This window comes from Epinephelus lanceolatus, chromosome 10 (assembly GCF_041903045.1).
Source record: "Epinephelus lanceolatus isolate andai-2023 chromosome 10, ASM4190304v1, whole genome shotgun sequence".
Classification (NCBI taxonomy): Eukaryota; Metazoa; Chordata; class Actinopteri; order Perciformes; family Serranidae; genus Epinephelus; species Epinephelus lanceolatus.
This window is the reverse complement of record NC_135743.1, coordinates 3,594,931-3,618,924: the sequence shown is the minus strand read 5'-3', so window position 1 is coordinate 3,618,924 and position 23,994 is coordinate 3,594,931. Positions and strand designations below refer to the sequence as shown.

Here is a 23,994-nt window from a genome sequence, read left to right as displayed (position 1 = left end):
TGTAGTATGTTTTGGGCGTTGTAGTCATATGTACACCAAAGTCCTCTTTCCAGCTGTGTCATACAATTCTTTTTTCTCCTATTTTTAACAGGTTTAAGTTAAAGATCTAAGACTTTTTTAAGCATTCAACAGATAAATTTCCCTCAAATTGTGGTTGCAAATTTGGTTAGTGAGCACTTTCCTAAGATATTCCATCCCCCTGACAGGTGTGGCATGTCAAGATGCTGATAAAACAGTGTCACTGCTACACAGGTGTGTCTTGGGGACATGAGGCTTTTGATTTACTGGTCCATCTACGTCCCAGCCCTCACCCATGGTCATGAGCTCTGGGCAGTGACAGAAAGAATGAGACCTCAGATACAAGGGGCTGAAAGAGCGTCCTCTGAGGGGTGGCCAGGCTCAGCCTTAGAGATAGGGTGAGGAGCACAGACATACCGAGTGAGCCGCAGCTCCTTGTTGAAAGGGATGAGTTGAGGTGGTTCGGGCATCTGATCAGGATCCTCCTGGGCGTCTCCCATTAGAGGTGATGCAGGCACGTCCCACTGGTAGGAGGCCCCGGGGCAGACCCAGAGCACACTGGAGGGATTACATATCTCGTCTGGCCTGGGAATGCCTCAGGGTCCTCCAGGAGGAGTTGGAAAGCGTTGCTGGGGAGAGAGACGTCTGGGGTGGTTTACTTGGTCTGATGCCTCTGCAACCCAGCCCTGGATAAGCAGATTAAAATGATGGATGGATGTTATTGTAATGCCGGCAGCCGTCCAATCTCAATCCCTTATCTGTGCAAGTGTATTCAAAGTCAGGGTTATTGGCGATATGTGTTAAGAATAATTAGAAGTCAGCTGTGATTATATTGCTTTAAAAGGCTTGCACTGTTAATTAAATTTAGATTAGAGATAGATTTGTCCGATCTTGCTGATCCCTGGTCTGTTTAACGAGGTCGGTGTTGGTGCTGATAACAGTTTCTCTAGTATTAAGATGGTGGATGATTTGGAGCTGTTGCCCAAAAAATGTGTATGATAGGTGACTACAATCCTAATTTTAAAGACTGATGAGCAATCAAGCTGCGTTTTGTACAATCCTGATAACTTCAGTTATCAGATTATTGCCTCTCAATCTAGTTTTAAAGTGAAGATTGTGTGTTAACCTGCTAACTAAAGGGCAGTAGCTGTTGTCAGACCATATTCTCTTCGCTGCTCTGGAGATTCAGAGCCGCTGCTGTTCACTCTGTAGTCATTGCAACTGAATAATCAGTCATTTTGGTGTTTGTCACTTTGTAAGTATTGTGTTGCTGTATTACAGGTTTTGTCCAGCCTGCAAACAGTAGTTATTGTCTGTGTTTGGAGTGATCTGAGCACTTTGTTGGCTGCAGGGTTTGTCTGAGTCATAAGAGGTGTTGTTTTTTTGTTTCTTAGGTAACGTATTCTTAGAAAGTGTTTCTTCACGTTACCTCTGCAGTTGTTTTAGTCATGGTTTCCTCTCAATGTTTGTGTTTCAGCATTCAAACAACAAACTGTCACATTTCAGTGTCTCAGAATCAAGTCCAGTTGTGGTAGTTTCCTGGAGTTTGTCTGAAACAAAAGATGAAACCTTGAAAATGTGAAAGTACTCAAACAAAGATAGCTGCGTTACGCTCAGATTTATCCTTCATTTTGGCGCTCTGTGTGGGTTCATTACAATTTGGGAACGACCAGCCCTTAGTGACGATGATGGAGCTCTTCAATTAATGACTCAGCTCCTGTGATTTGTCTCCGCTGTCACATTAATGGTTTGAGTCAGCACTTTCTGAGTCCTATATACTCTACTGCCAAAACTCTTTTTGTATTTCCTTGAGAAGAATGATTAAAACCTAAACCTGTCCATCTGACCCTCATCACTCATCCACCAGTTTACTTTGGAAATGATTCCCATCTCTGGACAATAATTAATTCGCTAGCATTTCAACAGCAGGACTCAGAAACCCTGAGGCTGTTATATTAACACTGGCAGTGAAAGAGCCTTAAAACTAAGCTGTTAATTTGAGTTTATTAAGTTTATAAAGATTCGGTAATGCTTGCCAACGCTTCTCACACAGAGACTTTGAGCGAAAGTGTTTTTGCAGAGATCCAAGGACGTGAACAGATAGAGAACAAGGGCAGGAGAGACTGCAGATTGAATGAGTTCATCCCTCTGTCTAAAAACTGGGCCAAGGCCTGTGTGTGTATTTGTTTGTGTGTGTTCCGCACTTTGTCCACGTCCTGTAAATATAAACTTTATATTTATAATGTTGCAGACCTCAACATTTTCTCTCTCATTTTATTTCTACAGTCCATTTATTGTGCTGTTGAAGGGAATTTGGGTCGCAGAAGGTGTAAAATAAATGGCCATCACGGACAGTTTGGGTTCATTAGTCCAGACAGAGAAAGAGTTGCTCCATATTCTGTGAAAGGAGGTCAAAGGTCAGAGGTCAGCAGTGATGCTTGTTTGGTTAGTTTCTAAACTTCTTTGGTGGCTGAGGGCTTTTTCCACCTGTAGTCCAATTGGAAAAAACATTAGCATAGGTTGCATTCCTGCGTTTGAACTGTTGCTTGCCAGGTTAAACAAATCCAGCAAAATTGAACTAGAATTGAAGTAAGGTGAGAAGAGATGGAAGTGGATGCACCAATACTCCTCAGCCACAATATGAAGCTGACAGTTCAAACTTAAATTAAATTAAATTTGCTTTGTAATGTTCTGCTGTCCAGAACAGTACTGCAAAGAAACACAAGTATACAACCAGGGCTTTCAGATGTGGTTCATTTTGCTTTCAGTAGCCCAACACCCTTTACCTGGTGACTGACTGATTTATTTTCAAGATTAAAAAAGCACAATATGACGTGAAATACAAGAGGCCTTCATATTTAGTCAGACGCTCTATTGACTCAGTGAGCTTAAGCATCACATTTCAAAGCGCTATGCAGTTAGAGGTGGTGACATTTTAATGTATTGTGTTGTGACTGTCTCGCCTTTTATTTTATTTTCTGTTGTTTTTGCTGACAGACAGGCAGCTAGCTGCGTTAGCATGCTGAAACATAGTGCCCACTGCGCACTCTCCACTGGTCAGCCAACGTTCATCTTGGCTGCTCTGCACTGTGCACCTCCTGGGTTGGGTTAGAGGCAACTATTGCACTGCAGTATTGGTGCAGCTCATTTGACAGCATTGTTGCAGAAACATGGTGTCCAAGCTCAGGTCGCCCCCAGACATTGTTTACTATGGCCACTTTTACACTGCCTCTTCAAAGCAGGAATTTTAGGCGGTTATGCCGCCTCGCTATTCTGTATAAAAGGAACAGTCGCTGGATGGGGGGGCAGTGTTGCCTCACCTTTAAGCTGACATCGGAGGTAGTAAAAGTGCCGAAATGATGTCTGTATGAACGAGACAGCCAGTAGGACGGGTGTGACGTTTTGATGAGCTGTTATGCATGGGACCTATGGCAGGAGATTTAAAAAGTAGCTGATAGCAGTTAGCCGCTAACTCAAAGTAGAAGAACAGCAGCCAAAAATGACCACAATTTGGGAAAACAATGGGGTCCAGGAGCTCTTTACCCTTCGAGCGGAAGACAAGATCAGCCGCCATATAACAGACAGTAAATGATTGTTGATGCCATGTTTTGACATTGTTATTGTAAATAAAGTCCTGCTGATGTATTTGAGCAGCATGATGCTGCCGTTTGTTGGTTCTGTGTAAAAATGCAAAGGCGGAAAGAAGAAGGGACTTTATAGTGGCCCTTTAGTGCGATCTCTGCGTAACAAATAAACCTCCTTTAAACATCATGTTGTGTTTTTTTTCCAGCCTACTGAACCATTTCTTTCTATACATGACTTGTGACCTCTGACCCTTAGTATTTTTTTATTTATTAATCACACCACTGCGGCATTACCTTGTAACCTTTTCTTTAAGTGCTCTTGTATAGCTTGTATTATAACGTCTCTTCCTATGTAGGTTTGATTTATGTTTCTCCTTACTCTCCTTACTGGGGATCACTAAAGGCATATCCTCTATTATGTAATCTTATTTTATAAGCTATTGTTTATAATGTGTCCAGTGTGGGATGCAGTGTCCTGTGACTCATGACGAATCGTCAGCCTAACATCATAGTGACAGCCGCATCACTTCAACATTGTGACAACGCCACATCTGACCAAACTGTCAGTCACGCTGATGAAAGAGACGCCATTAAAGGTCTAAGAAGTAAACGACTGCTGTAGAATCGTTTACATGTAATGCTGTCTGCCACTGATGACCAGTCACTGCTCATGATTTGCTCAACGCTTCATAAAGTAAAAAAGATATTTTTTTGTTTTTTATCTCGGTACAGAACTGATTTATTTTGTTCTTGATCTTCTATCTGTTAATGTCTTTTTTCTTCTTCTTCTTGTTGTCTTTGTCCCATCAGCTTCAGGCACAGAAGCTCCGTCTCGCCAGGAGTCAGGGTCCGTACTATGGTGGCTCGCTACCCAACGTCAACCAGATCGGCAGGAACCCTCAGGACTTCCAGGTAACTGACTGCCACATCCTCTCACTTCTGACCTGTTTTGTTTGTTTTCAACTCTTCTGTTATTGGTATACTGCTACAACTACGGATCGTACTATTTTTGGTACGACTCCTTCTGTTTCTGTAACTACTATTGCAGTGTTGATGCTACTACTGTTACTACGGCTGCTATGTCTACCACCGGGACAGTTGGGCATACTACTAATACTAATACTGTTTCTACTGCTGTGGTGTTGTATTATTTCTGCTGCTACAACACTGCTCAAAAAAATGAAGGGAACATTTAATGGTCTCAGTGTAAGACCAAGTCAGTTAAACTTCAGGGATATCAATGTGTCCATTCAGGAAGCACAAGTGATTGTGAATCAGTTTCAGCTACTTTGGTGCAAATCAAAGTGACAACAGGTGCAATGGAGAGGCAAAAGCAAGACAACCCCCATAGAGCTGGACAGGGCCGTAGAAGGGCATCAAGCCAGCAACAGGACCGGTATCTGCTCCTTTGTGTGAGGAGGAACAGGAGGAGCACTACCAGAGCCCTACAACATGACCTCCAGCAGGCTACTGGTGTGCATGTTTCTGACCACACTGTCAGAAACAGACTCCATGAGGGTGGCATGAGGGCCCCACGTCCTCTAGTGGGACCTGTGCTCACAGCCCAGCACCGTGCAGCTCCATCATTCACCAGAGAACACCAGGACTGGCAGGTCCACCATTGGTGCTCTGTTCTCTTCACAGATGAGAGCAGGTTCACACTGAGCACATGTGACAGGCGTGAAAGAGTCTGGAGACACTGTGGTGAACGTTATGCTGCCTGTGACATCATCCAGCATGACCGGTTTGGTTGTGGGTCAGTGATGGTCTGGGGAGGCAGATCCTTGGAGGGTCACACAGACCTCCATGTCATAGCCAACAGTACCCTGACTGCTGTTAGGGTTGGGGTTAAATCCTCAGAGCGTTTGTCCTGCCTGGCGTCATGTGTCCAGAGTGTGTAGCTAGTTCCTGGATGACGAAGGCATTGATGCCATTGACTTGCCCCTTTCATTCCCCATCAGTAAAGATTTTCAACTTGAATAATTCGTTCACCAACATCTGATGTGTGATTGAAGTGTTCCTTTCATTTTTTGGAACAGTGTACTTTAACTGGTCTGTTAGTACTGCTACTAAGTTGTCTGGCTTTACCCACGACGACTATGTGTACAAAAACGAACCCTATTTACTACAGCTACTACTACAAATTCTACCTCCATTACTAGAAGTGGAACTATGCTAATAAAGAGAAACATAAAAACTGACAGAGGACAGAAGCATTTTTTTCGTGAGTTGGATTTTAACCTGCGGTGAACCTTTGGTGTTCTGAGGACACAGACTGCTGTGTCATCACGATCTGCAGCCTTCAGCTCTTCACTTCTGAGTCATCATTGTTTCCCATCAGCTCTGCGGAGCCAAACTCATTCTGTAATGGAAGCTTTTTCATCAGTATCACCATCTCCATTTGTCGGCTCTCCTCCTCTTCCTCCTCCGTGTCCAAGGTCAGACCTAGATAAAATTTATTTGGCAGCAGGTAGCGGTACGATTTGGCTTCTCACCTCCACTGGGAGTTTGAGGAATTCATATCGTGTTTCTGCCACGTTTTGGGCAAAATGAAATGTCTCTTCCCCAAATTTAAGCCAAATGTGTCATGTTTTCAGATATTTTCCTCAGACACCAGTCAATGAAAAGTCCTGAAAGATGATAAAATTGCTCTAAATGTCCTGTAAAACTGTGATTTGTTCTGGAAGAATATTTAGGCTGTAACCTGCTCCAGTTTGCTGAATGAACTGTTTTAAGTCCTCTAGATTCTTTGTCCACCGTCCCTGCAGCAGCTGGTAGCTGAATAAGAGCTGCGTTCAGTTGTTTTACAACCTCTGAACACCCTAGAATAAAAAAACATCTGAAACAAACTAGCTTTTTATTTTAAAAATATAAATCAAATTCAACCACAGTGAATGGTTTTATAACGGACTTGCAATGAAGACAACAGGAGGTTTATGAAAATGACCTGGAAATGGAGTCTTTAAAAAGAGTGGGAGCTCTGATATAAGAGTTGTTAGTTATATTTATCTCTCTGTGTGTTGTCGTTTCCTGTTTTGCATTCCTTGACTTTAGAAATGTTAAATAAATGCACATGATATACAAAAAACCTTATTTGACCTCTGTTTCTCTTTCTGTCTCTCTCAGGGCTCCTTCCCCTCCACTCTGGAGTCCAACCGGTCCACCCGGCATCACGGTCTGGTGGAGCGCGTTCAGAGAGACCGCCGTTTCATCTCACCAGTTCGACCATACCGCAACCGACAAGTATCCTTCACTTTACTGTTGAGTCTAAACCTACAGGCTGTGAAAGTATAAGGCTGAAGTTATTGTATGTTTTTTCTTATAGTCAAGAAGAGACTCAAACCAACAACGTGTTAGTTCGTCTCTCTGTACTGTCTCACTTCCTGTCTGTGGCTCTCGGGTCAAAGCTCATTGGTTCGTACCGTAAATCTTTAAAAACACAAATATATGGCATCATCAGTAATTTCCTAAAACATCTGCTCACTGTAGTTTTTATCAAACAAACTGGAGGAAACAGAGCATTTGTTGGGGACTGTTTTCAGTGGTGGAATGATCCGAATTTAATGGTCTAGTTAGTATTTGTTCGTAGATAAATGCACGTGGAGTTTGTAGAGGAGAAGAAAAATAATAATCAACAAAAGTTTCTTTATTTAACATTTAAGAAGACTTAATAGGAAGTAGATAACTTAGTGAATTCACAAACAGCTGGGGTTTTAACAGTGAAACAGCCTCTGTATAACTTTTTCCACAGTCTGAATTCCCCCATCAGGTCCATCTCAATCGCCAAACATTGCACTGTTGTGACGCTTTATGCACAGATAGTTTTTTTTAATTTCGTGTGAAATTTGCTTTACGTCAGTGCCTGTCTGTTTTTAGGTCACAGCAGCAACAACACAATATGCTTTTGTTCCAAAGAACCTCTGAAAATAAATCAGGACTCAACTTTACTGTATCAAAAAGAATGTGAGGAGGCAGCAGCCTAGGATGTTTATCACTCTGACGGAAAGGGTTTATGCCCTTAAGCAAGACACATATTGGGTACTGTGCGTGTAACTGCAATGTAAAGTTACTGTTAATGGGGTTTCCTTGTCAGTTGTTATTTTAAAAATCATTTTTCTGTGACTATCAAATTTTAACAGTGTAAACATAACTTTAAAAACTTTGTCCTTGTGGCCGTCATGTAGGCTTGACTCTACTGTACTATACTATGATTGACAAGCGACGCAACTGCAGAGTTTAAGATGCAAGTTGCACAGAAAAACTGATGCACTCAGTCACCTGAAAGCAGTAACTTTCAACAAGGAAGTGCCAAAAACTTCCTCCTTGCAGTTCCTCTAAAGGCCACTCGAGGCTGGCTCCAAAACAGAGCGAATCCCCATTGACCTCAATGTTAAAATGCCCAGAGGAACACAACCAAAGCATGTTAGCTGACTTTGTAAGATGGAACCTGCTCAGTTATCTGAGCTTGAGGTCCTGTTATGAGTTAGATCTTTAGTTTTATGGCCATTCATAATTGATAGGTAGTATTCTTGTATACAAAAACTGTATGACATAACTGGGGACCCAGCAGCTCAGTTTTGCCCCGGGGTTTTTAGCATGTTAATTTGTCCATACCTGATTTCAGCCTACATGTGAAAACCCAATCAAGATCAGTGTGGCAGAAAAGTTGTGTTTTTGGATTTACTGACCGATATCTGAACTTATTAAAGTACGGTGGAAAGACAAGGGGGAACGTCACAAGTGGAAAATATGTGCAAGAGTCTGTGTGAGTCTGATTTTAATCAGTAGTCTCAATGCATGCATGTAAAAACAGTGACAACATAGAAGCTGTGGAACACATCTATAGATATCAGTGAAGCCAGCGCTCTAAATATTTTTAAAAGAAAGCTAAAAATGTGTCTATTCATTTTAGTGTTTAACTGGCTCCTAAAACACTTGACGCTGCTGCAACTCTTTTAAAATGTTATAGTTTTTATGATTTATGGTTTTACATCATGTCATGATTTATTTCCTCTCATGATGAATCAGTGATTTTAAGATTTCTGGTTTTGCTGTGAGTTGTGTCTGGTGGACTTGACGGAGAAAGACTGTGGTGAGTTCTGTTTCATCCACAGTGCCACAACTGGGTGGTCGATTCTGGGGCAGCTGTGGGCTGTACTCCCATAGACAATACCCAAGGTTAACTCTTGAGAAGACGTTCTGGGCTGATCTAAAAGATGCTTATTTCGGTACTCAGTGTCTCTTAGTGAGTCTATGCCTGTTGGGAATTATAGGCTCTGATTGTTAATGATGTTGGAAGGGTTAAAAGTTGACACAGCAAGAAATACTGTATGAGATTTCAATTAATAGGCGCTAAAATCACAACCACTTTTAAGTGAAAGTTATTGAATCACTTAATCCTTGTTTAAACTGTTTTTTAATGTCCTTTTATACTGAATTGCCTTTTCTGTTGAGTCTAAACCTACAGGCTGTGAAAGTATAAGGCTGAAGTTATTGTATGTTTTTTCTTATAGTCAAGAAGAGACTCAAACCAACAACGTGTTAGTTCGTCTCTCTGTACTGTCTCACTTCCTGTCTGTGGCTCTCGGGTCAAAGCTCATTGGTTCGTACCGTAAATCTTTAAAAACACAAATATATGGCATCATCAGTAATTTCCTAAAACATCTGCTCACTGTAGTTTTTATCAAACAAACTGGAGGAAACAGAGCATTTGTTGGGGACTGTTTTCAGTGGTGGAATGATCCGAATTTAATGGTCTAGTTAGTATTTGTTCGTAGATAAATGCACGTGGAGTTTGTAGAGAAGAAGAAAAATAATAATCAACAAAAGTTTCTTTATTTAACATTTAAGAAGACTTAATAGGAAGTAGATAACTTAGTGAATTCACAAACAGCTGGGGTTTTAACAGTGAAACAGCCTCTGTATATCTTTTTCCACAGTCTGAATTCCCCCATCAGGTCCGTCTCAATCGCCAAACATTGCACTGTTGTGGCGCTTTATGCACAGATAGTTTTTTTTAATTTCGTGTGAAATTTGCTTTACGTCAGTGCCTGTCTGTTTTTAGGTCACAGCAGCAACAACACAATATGCTTTTGTTCCAAAGAACCTCTGAAAATAAATCAGGACTCAACTTTACTGTATCAAAAAGAATGTGAGGAGGCAGCAGCCTAGGATGTTTATCACTCTGACGGAAAGGGTTTATGCCCTTAAGCAAGACACATATTGGGTACTGTGCGTGTAACTGCAATGTAAAGTTACTGTTAATGGGATTTCCTTGTCAGTTGTTATTTTAAAAATCATTTTTCTGTGACTATCAAATTTTAACAGTGTAAACATAACTTTAAAAACTTTGTCCTTGTGGCCGTCATGTAGGCTTGACTCTACTGTACTATACTATGATTGACAAGCGACGCAACTGCAGAGTTTAAGATGCAAGTTGCACAGAAAAACTGATGCACTCAGTCACCTGAAAGCAGTAACTTTCAACAAGGAAGTGCCAAAAACTTCCTCCTTGCAGTTCCTCTAAAGGCCACTCGAGGCTGGCTCCAAAACAGAGCGAATCCCCATTGACCTCAATGTTAAAATGCCCAGATGAACACAACCAAAGCATGTTAGCTGACTTTGTAAGATGGAACCTGCTCAGTTATCTGAGCTTGAGGTCCTGTTATGAGTTAGATCTTTAGTTTTATGGCCATTCATAATTGATAGGTAGTATTCTTGTATACAAAAACTGTATGACATAACTGGGGACCCAGCAGCTCAGTTTTGCCCCGGGGTTTTTAAGCATGTTAATCTGTCCATACCTGATTTCAGCCTACATGTGAAAACCCAATCAAGATCAGTGTGGCAGAAAAGTTGTGTTTTTGGATTTACTGACAGATATCTGAACTTATTAAAGTACGGTGGAAAGACAAGGGGGAACGTCACAAGTGGAAAATATGTGCAAGAGTCTGTGTGAGTCTGATTTTAATCAGTAGTCTCAATGCATGCATGTAAAAACAGTGACAACATAGAAGCTGTGGAACACATCTATAGATATCAGTGAAGCCAGCGCTCTAAATATTTTTAAAAGAAAGCTAAAAATGTGTCTATTCATTTTAGTGTTTAACTGGCTCCTAAAACACTTGACGCTGCTGCAACTCTTTTAAAATGTTATAGTTTTTATGATTTATGGTTTTACATCATGTCATGATTTATTTCCTCTCATGATGAATCAGTGTTTTTAAGATTTCTGGTTTTGCTGTGAGTTGTGTCTGGTGGACTTGACGGAGAAAGACTGTGGTGAGTTCTGTTTCATCCACAGTGCCACAACTGGGTGGTCGATTCTGGGGCAGCTGTGGGCTGTACTCCCATAGACAATACCCAAGGTTAACTCTTGAGAAGACGTTCTGGGCTGATCTAAAAGATGCTTATTTCGGTACTCAGTGTCTCTTAGTGAGTCTATGCCTGTTGGGAATTATAGGCTCTGATTGTTAATGATGTTGGAAGGGTTAAAAGTTGACACAGCAAGAAATACTGTATGAGATTTCAATTAATAGGCGCTAAAATCACAACCACTTTTAAGTGAAAGTTATTGAATCACTTAATCCTTGTTTAAACTGTTTTTTAATGTCCTTTTATACTGAATTGCCTTTTCTGTTTTAAGTCCATTGTGTCTATTTTCATGTGAAGCATTCAGTGCTCATAATGCCCTTATTTTAAAGCACTTTGTGCTGCATGTCTTGTATTAAAGGCACCATATAAATAAGGTTTATCTTTATTCTTATGTAAAGGAAGGGAAATATAGAAGTTAAGGAGCTGAAATCGCACCGGACATGTGCATTGAACACCCGGTCTGTTCAGTAGAAAGTGTGAAAGAGTGGATCTGGAGGCAGTTTGAAGTGTGAAGTTGTGCAGTCAGTGCTGAAAACTGTTTTTTTATGAAGACAGACACACACAAAAAAACTGTTGACCAGGGTGTTTATATCTTTCCAAGCAGAGAAAGAGAGTTCATTTGTATTTTGTCAGTTTTTTTTTTTTTTGTTATGAAAGTGAGCTTTGTTTAACTGCCCCTTATTTTTCACTAGAACTCATTAAAGGAAGAGGAAACATGTAAAATATTTAAAAAAGTGAGAAGTTTAGTCATAGTGAAACTAGCAGCCGCAGTCCTTCATGTTCAGTAGAAACTGAAAGTGAAACTTTATGAACTGGACCATATCTGTTGTCGTTTCCTTAACCAGTTGTCTCCTCAGGTGGACAGCTCGCCGTATAACTCCGCCTACTTGTCCCCACCACCTGACCCCAGCTGGAGAAGGTACTGTCTGATTTCCTCCCCCCTCCCACCCCCCTTCCTGTCTGTCTCCATGGAGACATGGCTGTCTGCGGGGATGCCTGTTTGTTATTTCCAAAGCATCTTGTTTGAGTCTCCTCTGCTCCCACTGCTCCAAAAACCTTTCTAAAGCCTTTGTGAAGCCCCGGATGGTTTACATATTGAAAGCGACAAAAAACAAAACATCAGGGGTTAATGAAAACATCACAATTTGATCAGACAAAGACAGGAGTGTGAAAAAAGACATTTAAATGGTATCTGCAGGTCCTCCAAAACTCAATCAAAGCTTAAAAATACATCTTAAAATAGCTTAACTTTTTTACCCTCCATATACTATTTCTTCTGTGAATCTAGAACAGATCAGCAGTACAGTCTGCATTCTCTCTGCTTTCATAAACACAGTTTGATTTGTCTAAGCAAGCACACACACTCACACACACACACACACACACACACACACACACACACACACACACACACACACACAAGAACATTGCCTGAACAAATTACTGAACCCAATTGTAAATCTGAATGCTTCAAATGATTCCCAGAGGCTGTTTGACTCTTAAATAGTAAATTGGCACCTAAAAGGGAAATATGCTGATATTCACCAGCTCTGTGACATCTCAGTGTGGCTAGTGCGTGCAGACAAGCGGTGCCTGGCGCTCCCCCCCATACCACCATTGCCTGGAGTTCCCTGCTCATTTGCCGGCTATGGTCTGCCAGGTGACGTAACACGCGTCATTGATGCACATTCCGCCCACCCTGCGAAACAGCGAGGGTTAAGAATCAGAAAAGTTTCCTTCTAAGTTACATTTTTAGCTCATTTTCCTCACTATCTTTATTAGGGATGGGCATTTTAAGTAACTTCCATATTCAAGCACTTGCATTAAATTATTAAAGAGTACTCGAGTACTCGCAAAAAAAGTCAGATGTACAAATAGGAATGTAAATTGGCCAGCGGAAAGAAGTGCAATTTGACAGTCATTAATTGAACAACCAGGGTTTATAACAACCATAAAGGTTTTATGAGAAAAATCAGCAAACTTTCAGTTGCTGCTGTTACATTGGTTAGACACAGCACTGAAAGACTGTCTCTGGAGTCTGGAGCCGCTCTCCTCCAGGTTAGTTCAACATATGCCTGGTTAGCACGAGTGAGCACAGCAGCACTGGCTAATGTCAAACCCTGAGATATGTAACAATCCCAGAGAAGTCACACCAACACTGGAACAGCTCGACTCTGTTGTTAAAACCGTCACTGTGTGCATGTGTGTGGGCGGGCGGGTGGGCGTGCGGACTCTCACCGACTGTTCCCTGGTGTGGACCTCACATGCCTGCAGCTGAATCTGAGGATAAACAGATAGAGAGAGAGACAGCAGGGCGAGGAGGCGCTGAGCGAAGCTGCACGCACTTCTACAATCACATAAGATTTTACCCATTTTAAATAGTAAAAGAAATATGTAAGTTGTGTTACGATGTGGAAGAGATGGTGGCAAGTAATCACGTTTAACGAATACTGACCTTCAAATGAGCAATAGAGTACTCATGCCCATCTCTAGTATTTATATATTTTTATTTTATTTTTAGTCCCCAAATTGTCTTCAGATCAGAAACAGGGTGACAGTCTCCCACCCACATATTTGTATCACTTGTTGACATCAGAGCTACTTCCATTTGCTGATAAAGGATTGTGAGATATGATTGAAAACTCAGAAAAAAAGCTTCTAAGTGGACCTAGATCATGCACACAAACGTGTGCCCAACCCTCGTGGGTTTTAAAGACACCATTACATCAGTGTTGTAGTGATCAGTCCTAAATATATGTTATCTTAATGCTCAGTCCACAAACAAAATACTTTGCCTTCTATCCCAGACCCGGCAAACAAGGTCTGACACAAAAAAGGTTCCTTTTCTAAAAAACATAACTCAAGTTTTTCGTGGTCATCCAAGGAAAATAAATCAAAATTCATGGAAGCCATTTTACTAAAAAATACGTTCAGTATGTCTTCATAGGTAAGACTGTAAAATAAAAAAATGAACCTTATTTTCAAGTTTACCTTTCTCACACAACAAAGTCTGTCTTCCTCTGGAATGGCATTAAACCTACTGGTCTCAAATGCCCCTTTCTCAGTGCACAAAAAACCCACTAAAACCCACTAACATCCGTGTTTTATATGTAATGGGAAAGGTTACAATCGGCAGTAACACCTGGGTCAAATGACTCTGCAGTAGTCGCGGGTATATATATTGGCTCAGATTGGCTCCCAACTGTAGTGATCAAAATACAACACCTGTGTGAACAAGCAAATTCAGTAACGCACCACCACAGAATACAGCCCGTCTCTGCCCAAGCAGTGCTCAAGCATCATTCTTAATTAGTTGTCAACAAGTTTGAAAGAGAGGCTGAATAAGTAAGAGATATAAAAAAGAAGTGACCACAACATTTTCACAGACCTCCAGGCTGCTTTATACTGTTTAGTAACCTGTTTTCTGGCCTATCTGTGACGTTGAACGTGACACACAAGTAAAGAAACAAAATACAGAAAGAGGTACTCATCTGCTGCAGAGCTGTGTACATGGCTCTATCTATTGGCAATAGAAAAGGAGTCCATAGCCTAAGTTTAGCTCATTTTCCCATGTTTAAATAGACTGTGTACGCGTGTTAATTTTGTATGGTATACCGCTGATGGTAATGTTCCTGAGTGTAACTGTACACAAGGATCTTTGTCTTTTGTTTGAACTACCCTACGTACAATTCTTTCTATAACTAGTTTTTAGGAGACAGTAAGTTTGTAATTTTGGTACCATGCATCAACCAACCATTTTTCTCTATACATGAGAAACATCATGCTCCTGACATGCTGAATATCCCAAAGTAATCTGTTCTGGAAGATGAATGACAAATTGTTAAAAAAAAAAAAAAAAAAGGATTTAAACTCATTTAGGGGTAACCATGCAAAGAGAAAATTAATTTCGATAGTTTCAGGTCTTAAATTGCCTTTAAAGTTGGGCTTCATGGAACTTGTAGGAACCCTGTGTTTTGTATAATGTCTTCCGTATCTAAAAGGATAGTTACGTTTTTTAAGTGGAGTTACTTTTCCATGGACAGTGTATTACAAACAGTAGATTTTAGCTGGCACGCCCCCAGTTTGGAGAAGCAGGCCCACATGGAAGCTAAGTAATGTGGATGGAGGTCAGCAACAAAACATATTTTAACCACCTTCTAAAAGTCCCACCTAAAGAAATCAATATCAGTTTAAGTGTACGCTATATTGGGAGTATTTTCACCACTTTAGCTTTCTGTCAGACAGCCCATTCAAATGGGAAAGTCATTGACGATTTCAGTTCCCCATCTCTGCTTACACCAGAGCCACCAGACTAAAAAACAGTAATTTCACCTCATTGAACACGAGAGTTGCTGGTCTTCTGCTGCTTCGATCACTTAGGTTGTTGGTGTTAATGTGAGACTTTGGTGAATCAGGACTAACCCTTTTAAACACCAAAGTCTCATAAGACAAACTCACTAACTGAACGAGGCAGTGGTAGATCAGCTCCTGTATTCAGCAACGTTAAATTACTGTTTATCTCAATGGAGTCTGGCTTTGAAGAGAGCGATGTAACGGCTTTTCTGTCAGAAATCACTGTCATGACATTAAGGTAAAGCAGTGAAAATATTCTCAATATAGAATAGATTCAAACTGATATTTGTTTTTTTAGGTGGCTAAAATTCAATTTGTTGCTAACCTTTTCACAGCAGTACATTGCTTAGACTGACATCTATTGTATGTAATGTGCTGTCTATGGATAAGTAGCACATACAACCCCACTTCAAAAAAACTAAACCATCCCATCAACCATGCACTATTTAAATATCTAACTTGTGTTTGAAAGCAGCATCAAAATATAGAGACTGCAGAAAGAAAAGATATTTGTTAGTGAGGTGCAGTTACCTTGAAGACTGTCCTTCAGATGAAACCCCTCCACCCCTCCTCCTCCTCCTGCTGAAGGGTCCTTGAGCCATGCCATTGGACCTCCACCTAAGGGTTGCTTTCTCCCTCTGACGTCTGACTGGATTTGCACAAAGAAAATCCCCTCACAGAATCACATGCGGTAACACTGAGGCTTCACAAAGGTTTTCATGGATCCTACTGAGGCTGCTGCTTCGGTTCATTTGTCTCTGCAGCAGCAGCAGCACTAACCTCTAACAACTAACAGGAAGTTGATTTTAGCCGGCATCTCTCCAAACCTGAGTTGGTTTTGAAGAGCTCTTAGTCCTTCTTTTTGCCCTTCCTTCTTCTGGGAATCTGTCTCTTTTTTCTTTTTGGCTTTTTCTTCTGTTTTTTTCGCAGTCGTTTAATTTTTGCCTGCCTGCCTGTGTTCTTTCTGGTTTTTCTTCTAACAAGACAACAATTACCCTTCAGAGAGAGACTGGCCTCGGTCCACAGTCACAGAGAGTCCACTGCACATCATAACACACACACTAGACTGGCAAATGTCCTCCAGCCATTTCCTAAAGTCTGACAAGTGAAGACTGTTTAAGTTCAGCTCCTCCAGCTGTCACTTTGTCCAGTCGCCAACCACCAGTTGGAGACTTTCTAAACATCAGGCTTTTTTGGTTAAACAGTCATAGTTGTTGGCAGACTCATCCCACCTGCACTCTGTCTGCAGTTATTTGTCATGTTTGCTTCTGGATTGTTGAGGCTCAAACTGACTAATTTCAAGAGAAGAAGAACTTATGTTTATTCAACAGAGATATGGTAACAGCTCATCCTGCCAGGTTGGAGGTTTTGGTCAAAACAAATGTGAGTCCAGTTCTTGTAACCACGGCTCAGTGGTTGGATGGAGTTTCACTGCGCTCTTCTTCTATGGTGATCTCACCAGCTGAAGGATAAAAGTCCAGAGATAATTCATATTTTTTGTAATTGAAAAAACAAACTCAACCATGTGTTATTCCATTGCCTGAGGCTAGCGGTAAATAAGGAGAGGAGGTGTTGATTTAAGGGCGGGATTTGGAACTTTTTTGGAATCAGGATTGTCCAATATAATGTGTCTGTAAAGATTGTGACAGTGCCCCTGCCACATCCTTTAGCCATCTTCAAAATTTTGTCGCCCTTTCAGCATTTTTGAATAGCACATAATACATCTTAGGAGATATATTTCTACATTCTATATTTGCATAAGATAATAATCTAACAGGAAAAGGAAAAGTTACTGAGGTTCTGCTGGGTTCCAGACTTGTTCAACTGTAATTGGAGCACAGAGTGAAAAGGGGCAGGACTTCAGGCCAAAACGCACCGGTGGCGAATGCTGCAGATCAAAAATTACGCCCCTTATTATTTTCAATGTACAACTCCACACCAGCAGTGGCTAGATGTGTGTCAGCGCTCCTGGGCACGCCGCCTGGCGCCAAGTTACTCCACTGTTCTATTTCCAGCCTCGCCGCCCCTGGAATTAAATGCATTTCCCCCCCCACTCACTCTCTGCTTGTACAGACCAGCTCCTGTAGCAGCTCGACTCCTCTCCTCACCATGGATGTGTAAAGAGAACTCTGTAGCTGTTGCTGTGTCTCGTGTGTGACGAAGAATGGATGAGGAGAGACTTGTGGTTGAGGTTGAGAAATATCCTGAGCTAAACGACCCACAGTCCCGTCGTTATAAAGACAATGGCCAATAAGATGTTGCCTGGTGAGTCACAGCTCTGAGGGTCGGCTCTTCAACTTTTATTAGGGGCTGGCCACATGTGATTTTAAGCTAACACAGAGGTGGAGGAAGTTCAAATTTTTCAGCAAAAGTAGTAATAACTTTGCGTGGTTGTCTGTTGACGAGCTGCAGCACGATGCGTCCAGTGTGTGCTAGGGGGCGGCGCACGCATCACATGATGCAACACGCTGCGGCAGCACTGATGTGTTTTCAGCTTTAGGGAGGCTGAAAGAAGGGACGGTTCAGTCACATAGAAGGCTATAGGTGTGCCAGGGGGTGTATATGTAGTGATGTCATCATGCAGAAACCTACATCAGGTCAAGTAGATGAACGTTTTTGGAAGGGCTTGGGATAATATAATTTTGATGCTAAAAAACTTTAACAAAAATGTTTGGATTTGAATACAGAAGGAGCACTACTGAGAAGCTATAGAATGACATCAAAATACATGATTTATAATAATGGGCCCACCTTTAACCCCAAATTAAAACAGGAGCAGATAAGAAAACAGGGTTGCTTCTTACTAAAATTTAATAAAATAAGATACAGTTATAAAATGATATAAAAAGGTCTGTCACTCTTTGCACTGTAAACTGAAGTCCCACTTTATAAGAATTTATAGTAGAATTAATTGAGAATTTTCAAGGCCTTTCAGGCACTTTTTACAACATTATGTGTGAACTAGCAAACTGCAACCAGGCCCTGGATAAGAGACATATAAATGGTGAATATAAACAGCAGGGCAATAAATCCTCTGCTTTGCTTAAAGGTGTAAAATAAACCGAGAAAAAAATAGATTTCAGCTGCACGCTCACTGCATACAACACAGTAAGGGTTTTGTCCTTTAACTGAATTAAAGGGATAGTGCACCCAAAAATGAAAATTCAGCCATTATCTACTCACCCATATGCCGAGGGAGGCTCAGGTGAAGTTTTAGAGTCCTCACATCACTTGCGGAGATCCAAGGGGAGAGGAGGTAGCAACACAACTCCACCTTTGTTTTTGGGCGTTTGAATCTGGGGCGCCGTCAGCTTCCATTAGGTGGAGTTGTGTTGCTACCTCCTCTCCCCTTGGATCTCCGCAAGTGATGTGAGTATGGGGCCATTATGGTAGCTTAAATACACTGCCTGGCCAAAAAAAAAGTCGCCACCTGGATTTAACTAAGCAAATAGGTACGAGCCTCCTATTGGATAATTACTGCATGGGCGATTATCTTTCAGCTGGTAACAAGTTATTTAACCCCAACTGGTGCAATGAGTTGCTTCTCATTTCCTAAACAACCATGTCGAAAGACACATCCCGTGGTCGTGGAAAAGATGTTAGTCTGTTTGAGAAGGGTCAAATCATTGGCATGCATCAAGCAGAGAAAACATCCAAGGAGATTGCAGAAACTACTAAAATTGGGTTAAGAACTGTCCAACGCTTTGTTAAAAACTGGAAGGATAGTGGGGACCCATCGTCTTCGAGGAAGAAATGTGGCCGGAAAAAAATCCTCAATGATCGTGATCGGCGATCACTTAAACGTTTGGTGAGATCAAATTGAAGAAAAACAACAGTAGAACTCAGGGCTATGTTTAATAGTGAAAGTAAGAGCATTTCCACACGCACAATGCGAAGGGAACTCAAGGGATTGGGACTGAACAGCTGTGTAGCCTTAAGAAAACCACTAATCAGTGAGGCTAACCGGAAAAAAAGGCTTCAGTTTGCTAGGGAGCATAAAGATTGGACTCTGGAGCAATGGAAGAAGGTCATGTGGTCTGATGAGTCCAGATTTACCCTGTTCCAGAGTGATGGGCGCATCAGGGTAAGAAGAGAGGCAGATGAAGTGATGCACCCATCATGCTTAGTGCCTATTGTACAAGCCTGTGGGGGCAGTGTTATGATCTGGGGTTGCTGCAGTTGGTCAGGTCCAGGTTCAGCAACAGTATGTGCTCAAAGAATGAGGTCAGCTGACTACCTGAATATACTGAATGACCAGGTTATTCCATCAATGGATTTTTTCTTCCCTGATGGCACGGGCATATTCCAAGATGACAATGCCAGGATTCATCGGGCTCAAATTGTGAAAGACTGGTTCAGGGAGAATGAGACATCATTTTCACACATGGATTGGCCACCACAGAGTCCAGACCTTAACCCCATTGAGAATCTTTGGGATGTGCTGGAGAAGGCTTTGCGCAGCGGTCAGACTCTACCATCATCAATGCAAGATCTTGGTGAAAAATTAATGCAACACTGGATGGAAATAAATCTTGTGACATTGCAGAAGCTTATCGAAACAATGCCACAGCGAATGTGTGCCGTAATCAAAGCTAAAGACGGCGGTCCAACGAAATATTAGAGTGTATGACCTTTTTTTTGGTGGTGACTTTTTTTTTTGGCCAGGCAGTGTAGCTGAAAATGCGTATCTCAATCTGTGTGCGTAATCAGATTTGTACATGTGTAAAATAATTTGTAAAAGCGTGATAAAGTTTGTGAATGCGTACAAAAATCTGCAAATGTGTATTTAGAATCTGTGTGTGCGTAATCAGATATGTAAATGTAAAAAAAATCTACAAATCTGTATTCAGATTTGCAAGTGTATTGCAATCTGTAAATGTGTACAACGATCTGTAAATGTGTACAACGATCTGTAAATCTGTACAACGATCTGTAAATGCATACAGAGATCTGTAACTATGTAGCTTTGACTCAGTCGGGCCTCTCAATTGGCTCTCTTTGTACACGTGATTTTTGCTACTCTTCTGCCGTGTGAGATCCGCAAATGCGTGAGAAGATTTGTGTCTGTAACTGGAAGTGTGCCTCACCCTGAGCACAGGCTGACAGGCGCTACTTTGCTGCGCTGTTTTGTTGCTTTATGGACAGAAAGTGACTGGAATAATGCTATCACTAGAAGGAAGTACTATAGTGTTCAAAAGTATGTTGGTGATGCAAGACCAACAACTAGATCAACTCAAGAGGAAGACATTTATGGGGCCTCCAAGGATGCAGCCTGTCCGTACAGCTGCTTCTTCTTCTTCTTCTTCTAGTTTTATGGCGGTTGGCAAACAACGCATGGAAGCATTACCGCCACCTACCAAAATGGAGTGTGGGTCTGGATAAATTAATATTCACAAAAAAAAAAAACAACAACAAAAAAAATCTTCTGATCAGACCAGTTCTACTCAAGAAATAAAACAAAAACTTGAAGCAAACCTCGCCTGAATTTTTCTGGAGGATAGTCTTTATGTTTAAAGTCACACTTTCTGACTCCAGCTCCTGAATGAGTTGCTGTCTCTTCTGGTCAAATTTGGAGCAGTACTCAATAACATGCTCTACAGTCTCAGCAGTATTACATACACTACATTTACCATCAGCATGTTTCTTTAAAATAAGTAAAGTACTGCCTAAACCAGTATGCCCAAATCTCATCCTAGAGATAATGTCTTCCTCTTGAGTTGATCTAGTTGTTGGTCTTGCATCACCAACATACCTTTGAACACTATAGTACTTCCTTCCAGTGATAGCATTATTCCAGTCACTTTCTGTCCATAAAGCAACAAAACAGCGCAGCAAAGTAGCGCCCGTGAGCCTGTGCTCAGGGCAAAACAATCTGAAGGTCGCTGCAGCTTGAGCCTGTCAGCCTGTGCTCAGGGTGAGGCACACTTCCAGTTACAGACACAAATCTTCTCACGCATTTGCGGATCTCACACGGCAGAAGAGTAGCAAAAATCACGTGTACAAAGAGAGCCAATTGAGAGGCCCAACTGAGTCAAAGCTGAAGACATAGGTATTTACAAATCTGTCTACATATTTACAGATCTCTGTACGCATTTGCAGATCTGTGTACAGATTTACAGATCGTTGTACAGATTTACAGATCTCTGTACACATTTGCAGATCTGTGTACAGATTTACAGATCGTTGTACACATTTACAGATTGTTGTACACATTTACAGATCGTTGTACACATTTACAGATCTTAATACACTTGCAAATCTGATTACAGATTTGTAGATTTTTTTACACATTTACATATCTGATTACGCATACACAGATTCTAAATACATATTTGCAGATTTTTGTACTCATTCACAAACTTTATTACGCTTTTACAAATTATTTTACACATGTACAAATCTGATTACGCACACACAGATTGAGATACTCATTTGCAGCTATTTAGCTACCATAATGGCCCCATATGTGAGGCCTCTAAAACTTCACCTGAGCCTCCCTTGGCATATGGGTGAGTAGATAATGGCTGAATTTTCATTTTTGGGTGCACTATCCTTTTAAGTTCACTACGTTCTGAGTTGTGAGTTATACAAAGATATTTGCTGCGTTTTATATCACAGTAAAATAAATATCTGCGGGGTTTGGATTGCTGCTCCAAACAAAAGAAGACATTGTATCACAATTTAAGATTTTTATGAACTACACAAAATTTATTGACGGTTAAATTGCTAATTTGCAACCCTTGATAAAGGTCTTTTTTGTCTTTGGACATCAGGACCGCTTGTGATGATGTAACATGATGCCGTGTGATATTAAATTAAGACCACAGTTAAGTGAATAAGCAGATAATTAGGGGTTTTATCTGTTTGATTACATGCTGGTACACAGTCACACACACAAACTCTGCAGTAGCTACGTCTGTGGTGTCAGGTGACATGCCAGCCTCCCTCTCTTCTTCGCTCACTGCCTCCGTCTTTCTCCTTCGCTTGCTTTCTGAGCCCACATTCGTCTTTTTCTTTTTCCCCGTTTATTTTTTCTCCTCTTTTTCGATGTTCTTGCTCGGTGGAGGAAAATAACTTTTTGTTCTTGTCGATCATGAAAAGGAATTGGTCCGGAAACTTCCCCGGGGATAAAAGCCAGTTGTTTCGTCTCCCCACCACTGCACTCAACAGGTGAATCCTCCTCATCCTCCTCTTCCTCTACCTTTACTTCCTTTATTTCCTTCCTTCTGCTGGACGTCCTCCGGCTCCCACCTTGAGATTGGAAGTCTTGTCCAGACTAGAAATATGTGGGTGAAAATGGGAAATGGGAACGTTTTATTTCTCCTTTCGTTTGGCTGACTGGATTTAGAGATTGAAGCTTTTCTGCCTTTTTAAACCATCACAAATCCACATTCCTTTCCTGAAATCTAAATTAGTCTTTCCCCGTCTGTTTTATCCTGCCATGTCTCTCCCTATTACTTTCATCATTCTCAAGCTCTCACTTTTATCTGCTCTACCTGAGCTCCTGTTAGGTTAATACATATGTGAAGACCAGGACACACTGAATGTAAACTTAGAAATGTCAGTAATCGTCTCACTTCAGGAGACCAAAGAGTTAATTTTCTGCAGCAGAATCCAACCAGAAACAGCCTCATTTGTAGGTTCTGGATCTTCTCATATTATTTCAGGGTCAGGGTAGATGTCGGAAACACTTAAGGTAATTGTTGTATTTCAAAACGCGCACACAAGTTGCTTTCCGTCAGCCTAATCTAAGAGGTCAGATATATTCAGTCTCTTACGACTGTCTGAGAACATTTTGGGAGATTAAATGTCCTGGTCTCGTGTGAGAAGGAGCGAAACATGTCAGTTGGCTTTTATTTCTAGCTGCAGCTCCAGTTGGTATTTCCAGTTGTGATGGTTTGTTTCACACTCTTGTGTTGGAGAATCGTCTGACCTTTAACTTCTTCAGATGCTTTTTTTTTTCCTTCTCTGATCCGTTCTCTCTTTCCTTACATCCCTTAACACTGAGTGTTCTCTGCCCCCTCAGGACAAACTCTGACTCAGCCCTCCACACCAGTGTGATGAACCCTCCCACAGGAGACCCCTTCACCACAGGAGGACCTACCCTCACCCCCCAGGGCAACAGACGCACAGGTGAGGCAGCACGCCGACACAAAAACACTCACAAGTGACTGCAAAGAGTCAGAATGAAACACACGAGCTGCTTCGACATGTTGCTCAGAAACACAACGGTTGGACTGACGTGTGAGGAGAAACATGACGGGGAATTTAACTGCTGCTGTGGTTTTTGTTTTGTTTTTTTAAATTCTCATTATTGGTTTATAAAGACAAAATGAACATACATTAACAAAATCCACAATCAGATGAACATTAAGAGCGCTCAAGCATGAAAAGAAAAAAATAATTAATTAGTTGAATAAAAATTGAAAGAATTAAACACATGAAAATAATAAGACACAATAAGGATATAAATAAGAAGATAAGTAAAGACATGACATTCTGTAAACTAGGATATTGGATCAAAACATACTAGACTTGCACCGATTAATCGGCAGTGCTCGGAATCGGGCCGGTTTTCACGTGATTGGCCATGACCTGTGACCGGCTGGTCAGTCTAAAATATGCTGATTTAAAATGCCGGTCAAATGATTGACATGGTGTAACA

At 41.2% G+C, this 23,994-nt stretch overlaps 1 protein-coding gene across 5 annotated transcripts in view; it reads left to right on the top strand.

Annotated features, from left to right (window-relative positions):
- The window catches only part of LOC117265889 (CREB-regulated transcription coactivator 2), a 64,267-nt gene that overhangs the window by 11,854 nt on the left and 28,419 nt on the right, over positions 1–23,994 (top strand). For 2 of the 5 annotated variants that reach the window (XM_078171304.1, XM_078171305.1), the window contains exons 2-6: positions 4,413–4,514; positions 6,729–6,845; positions 11,828–11,895; positions 22,431–22,499; positions 23,356–23,462. In XM_078171304.1, the coding sequence (XP_078027430.1) occupies positions 4,413–4,514; positions 6,729–6,845; positions 11,828–11,895; positions 22,431–22,499; positions 23,356–23,462 (463 nt within the window). The remainder of the gene's footprint in view (positions 1–4,412; positions 4,515–6,728; positions 6,846–11,827; positions 11,896–22,430; positions 22,500–23,355; positions 23,463–23,994) is intronic. The other 3 variants (XM_033640693.2, XM_033640695.2, XM_078171306.1) reach the window with 3 other exon arrangements.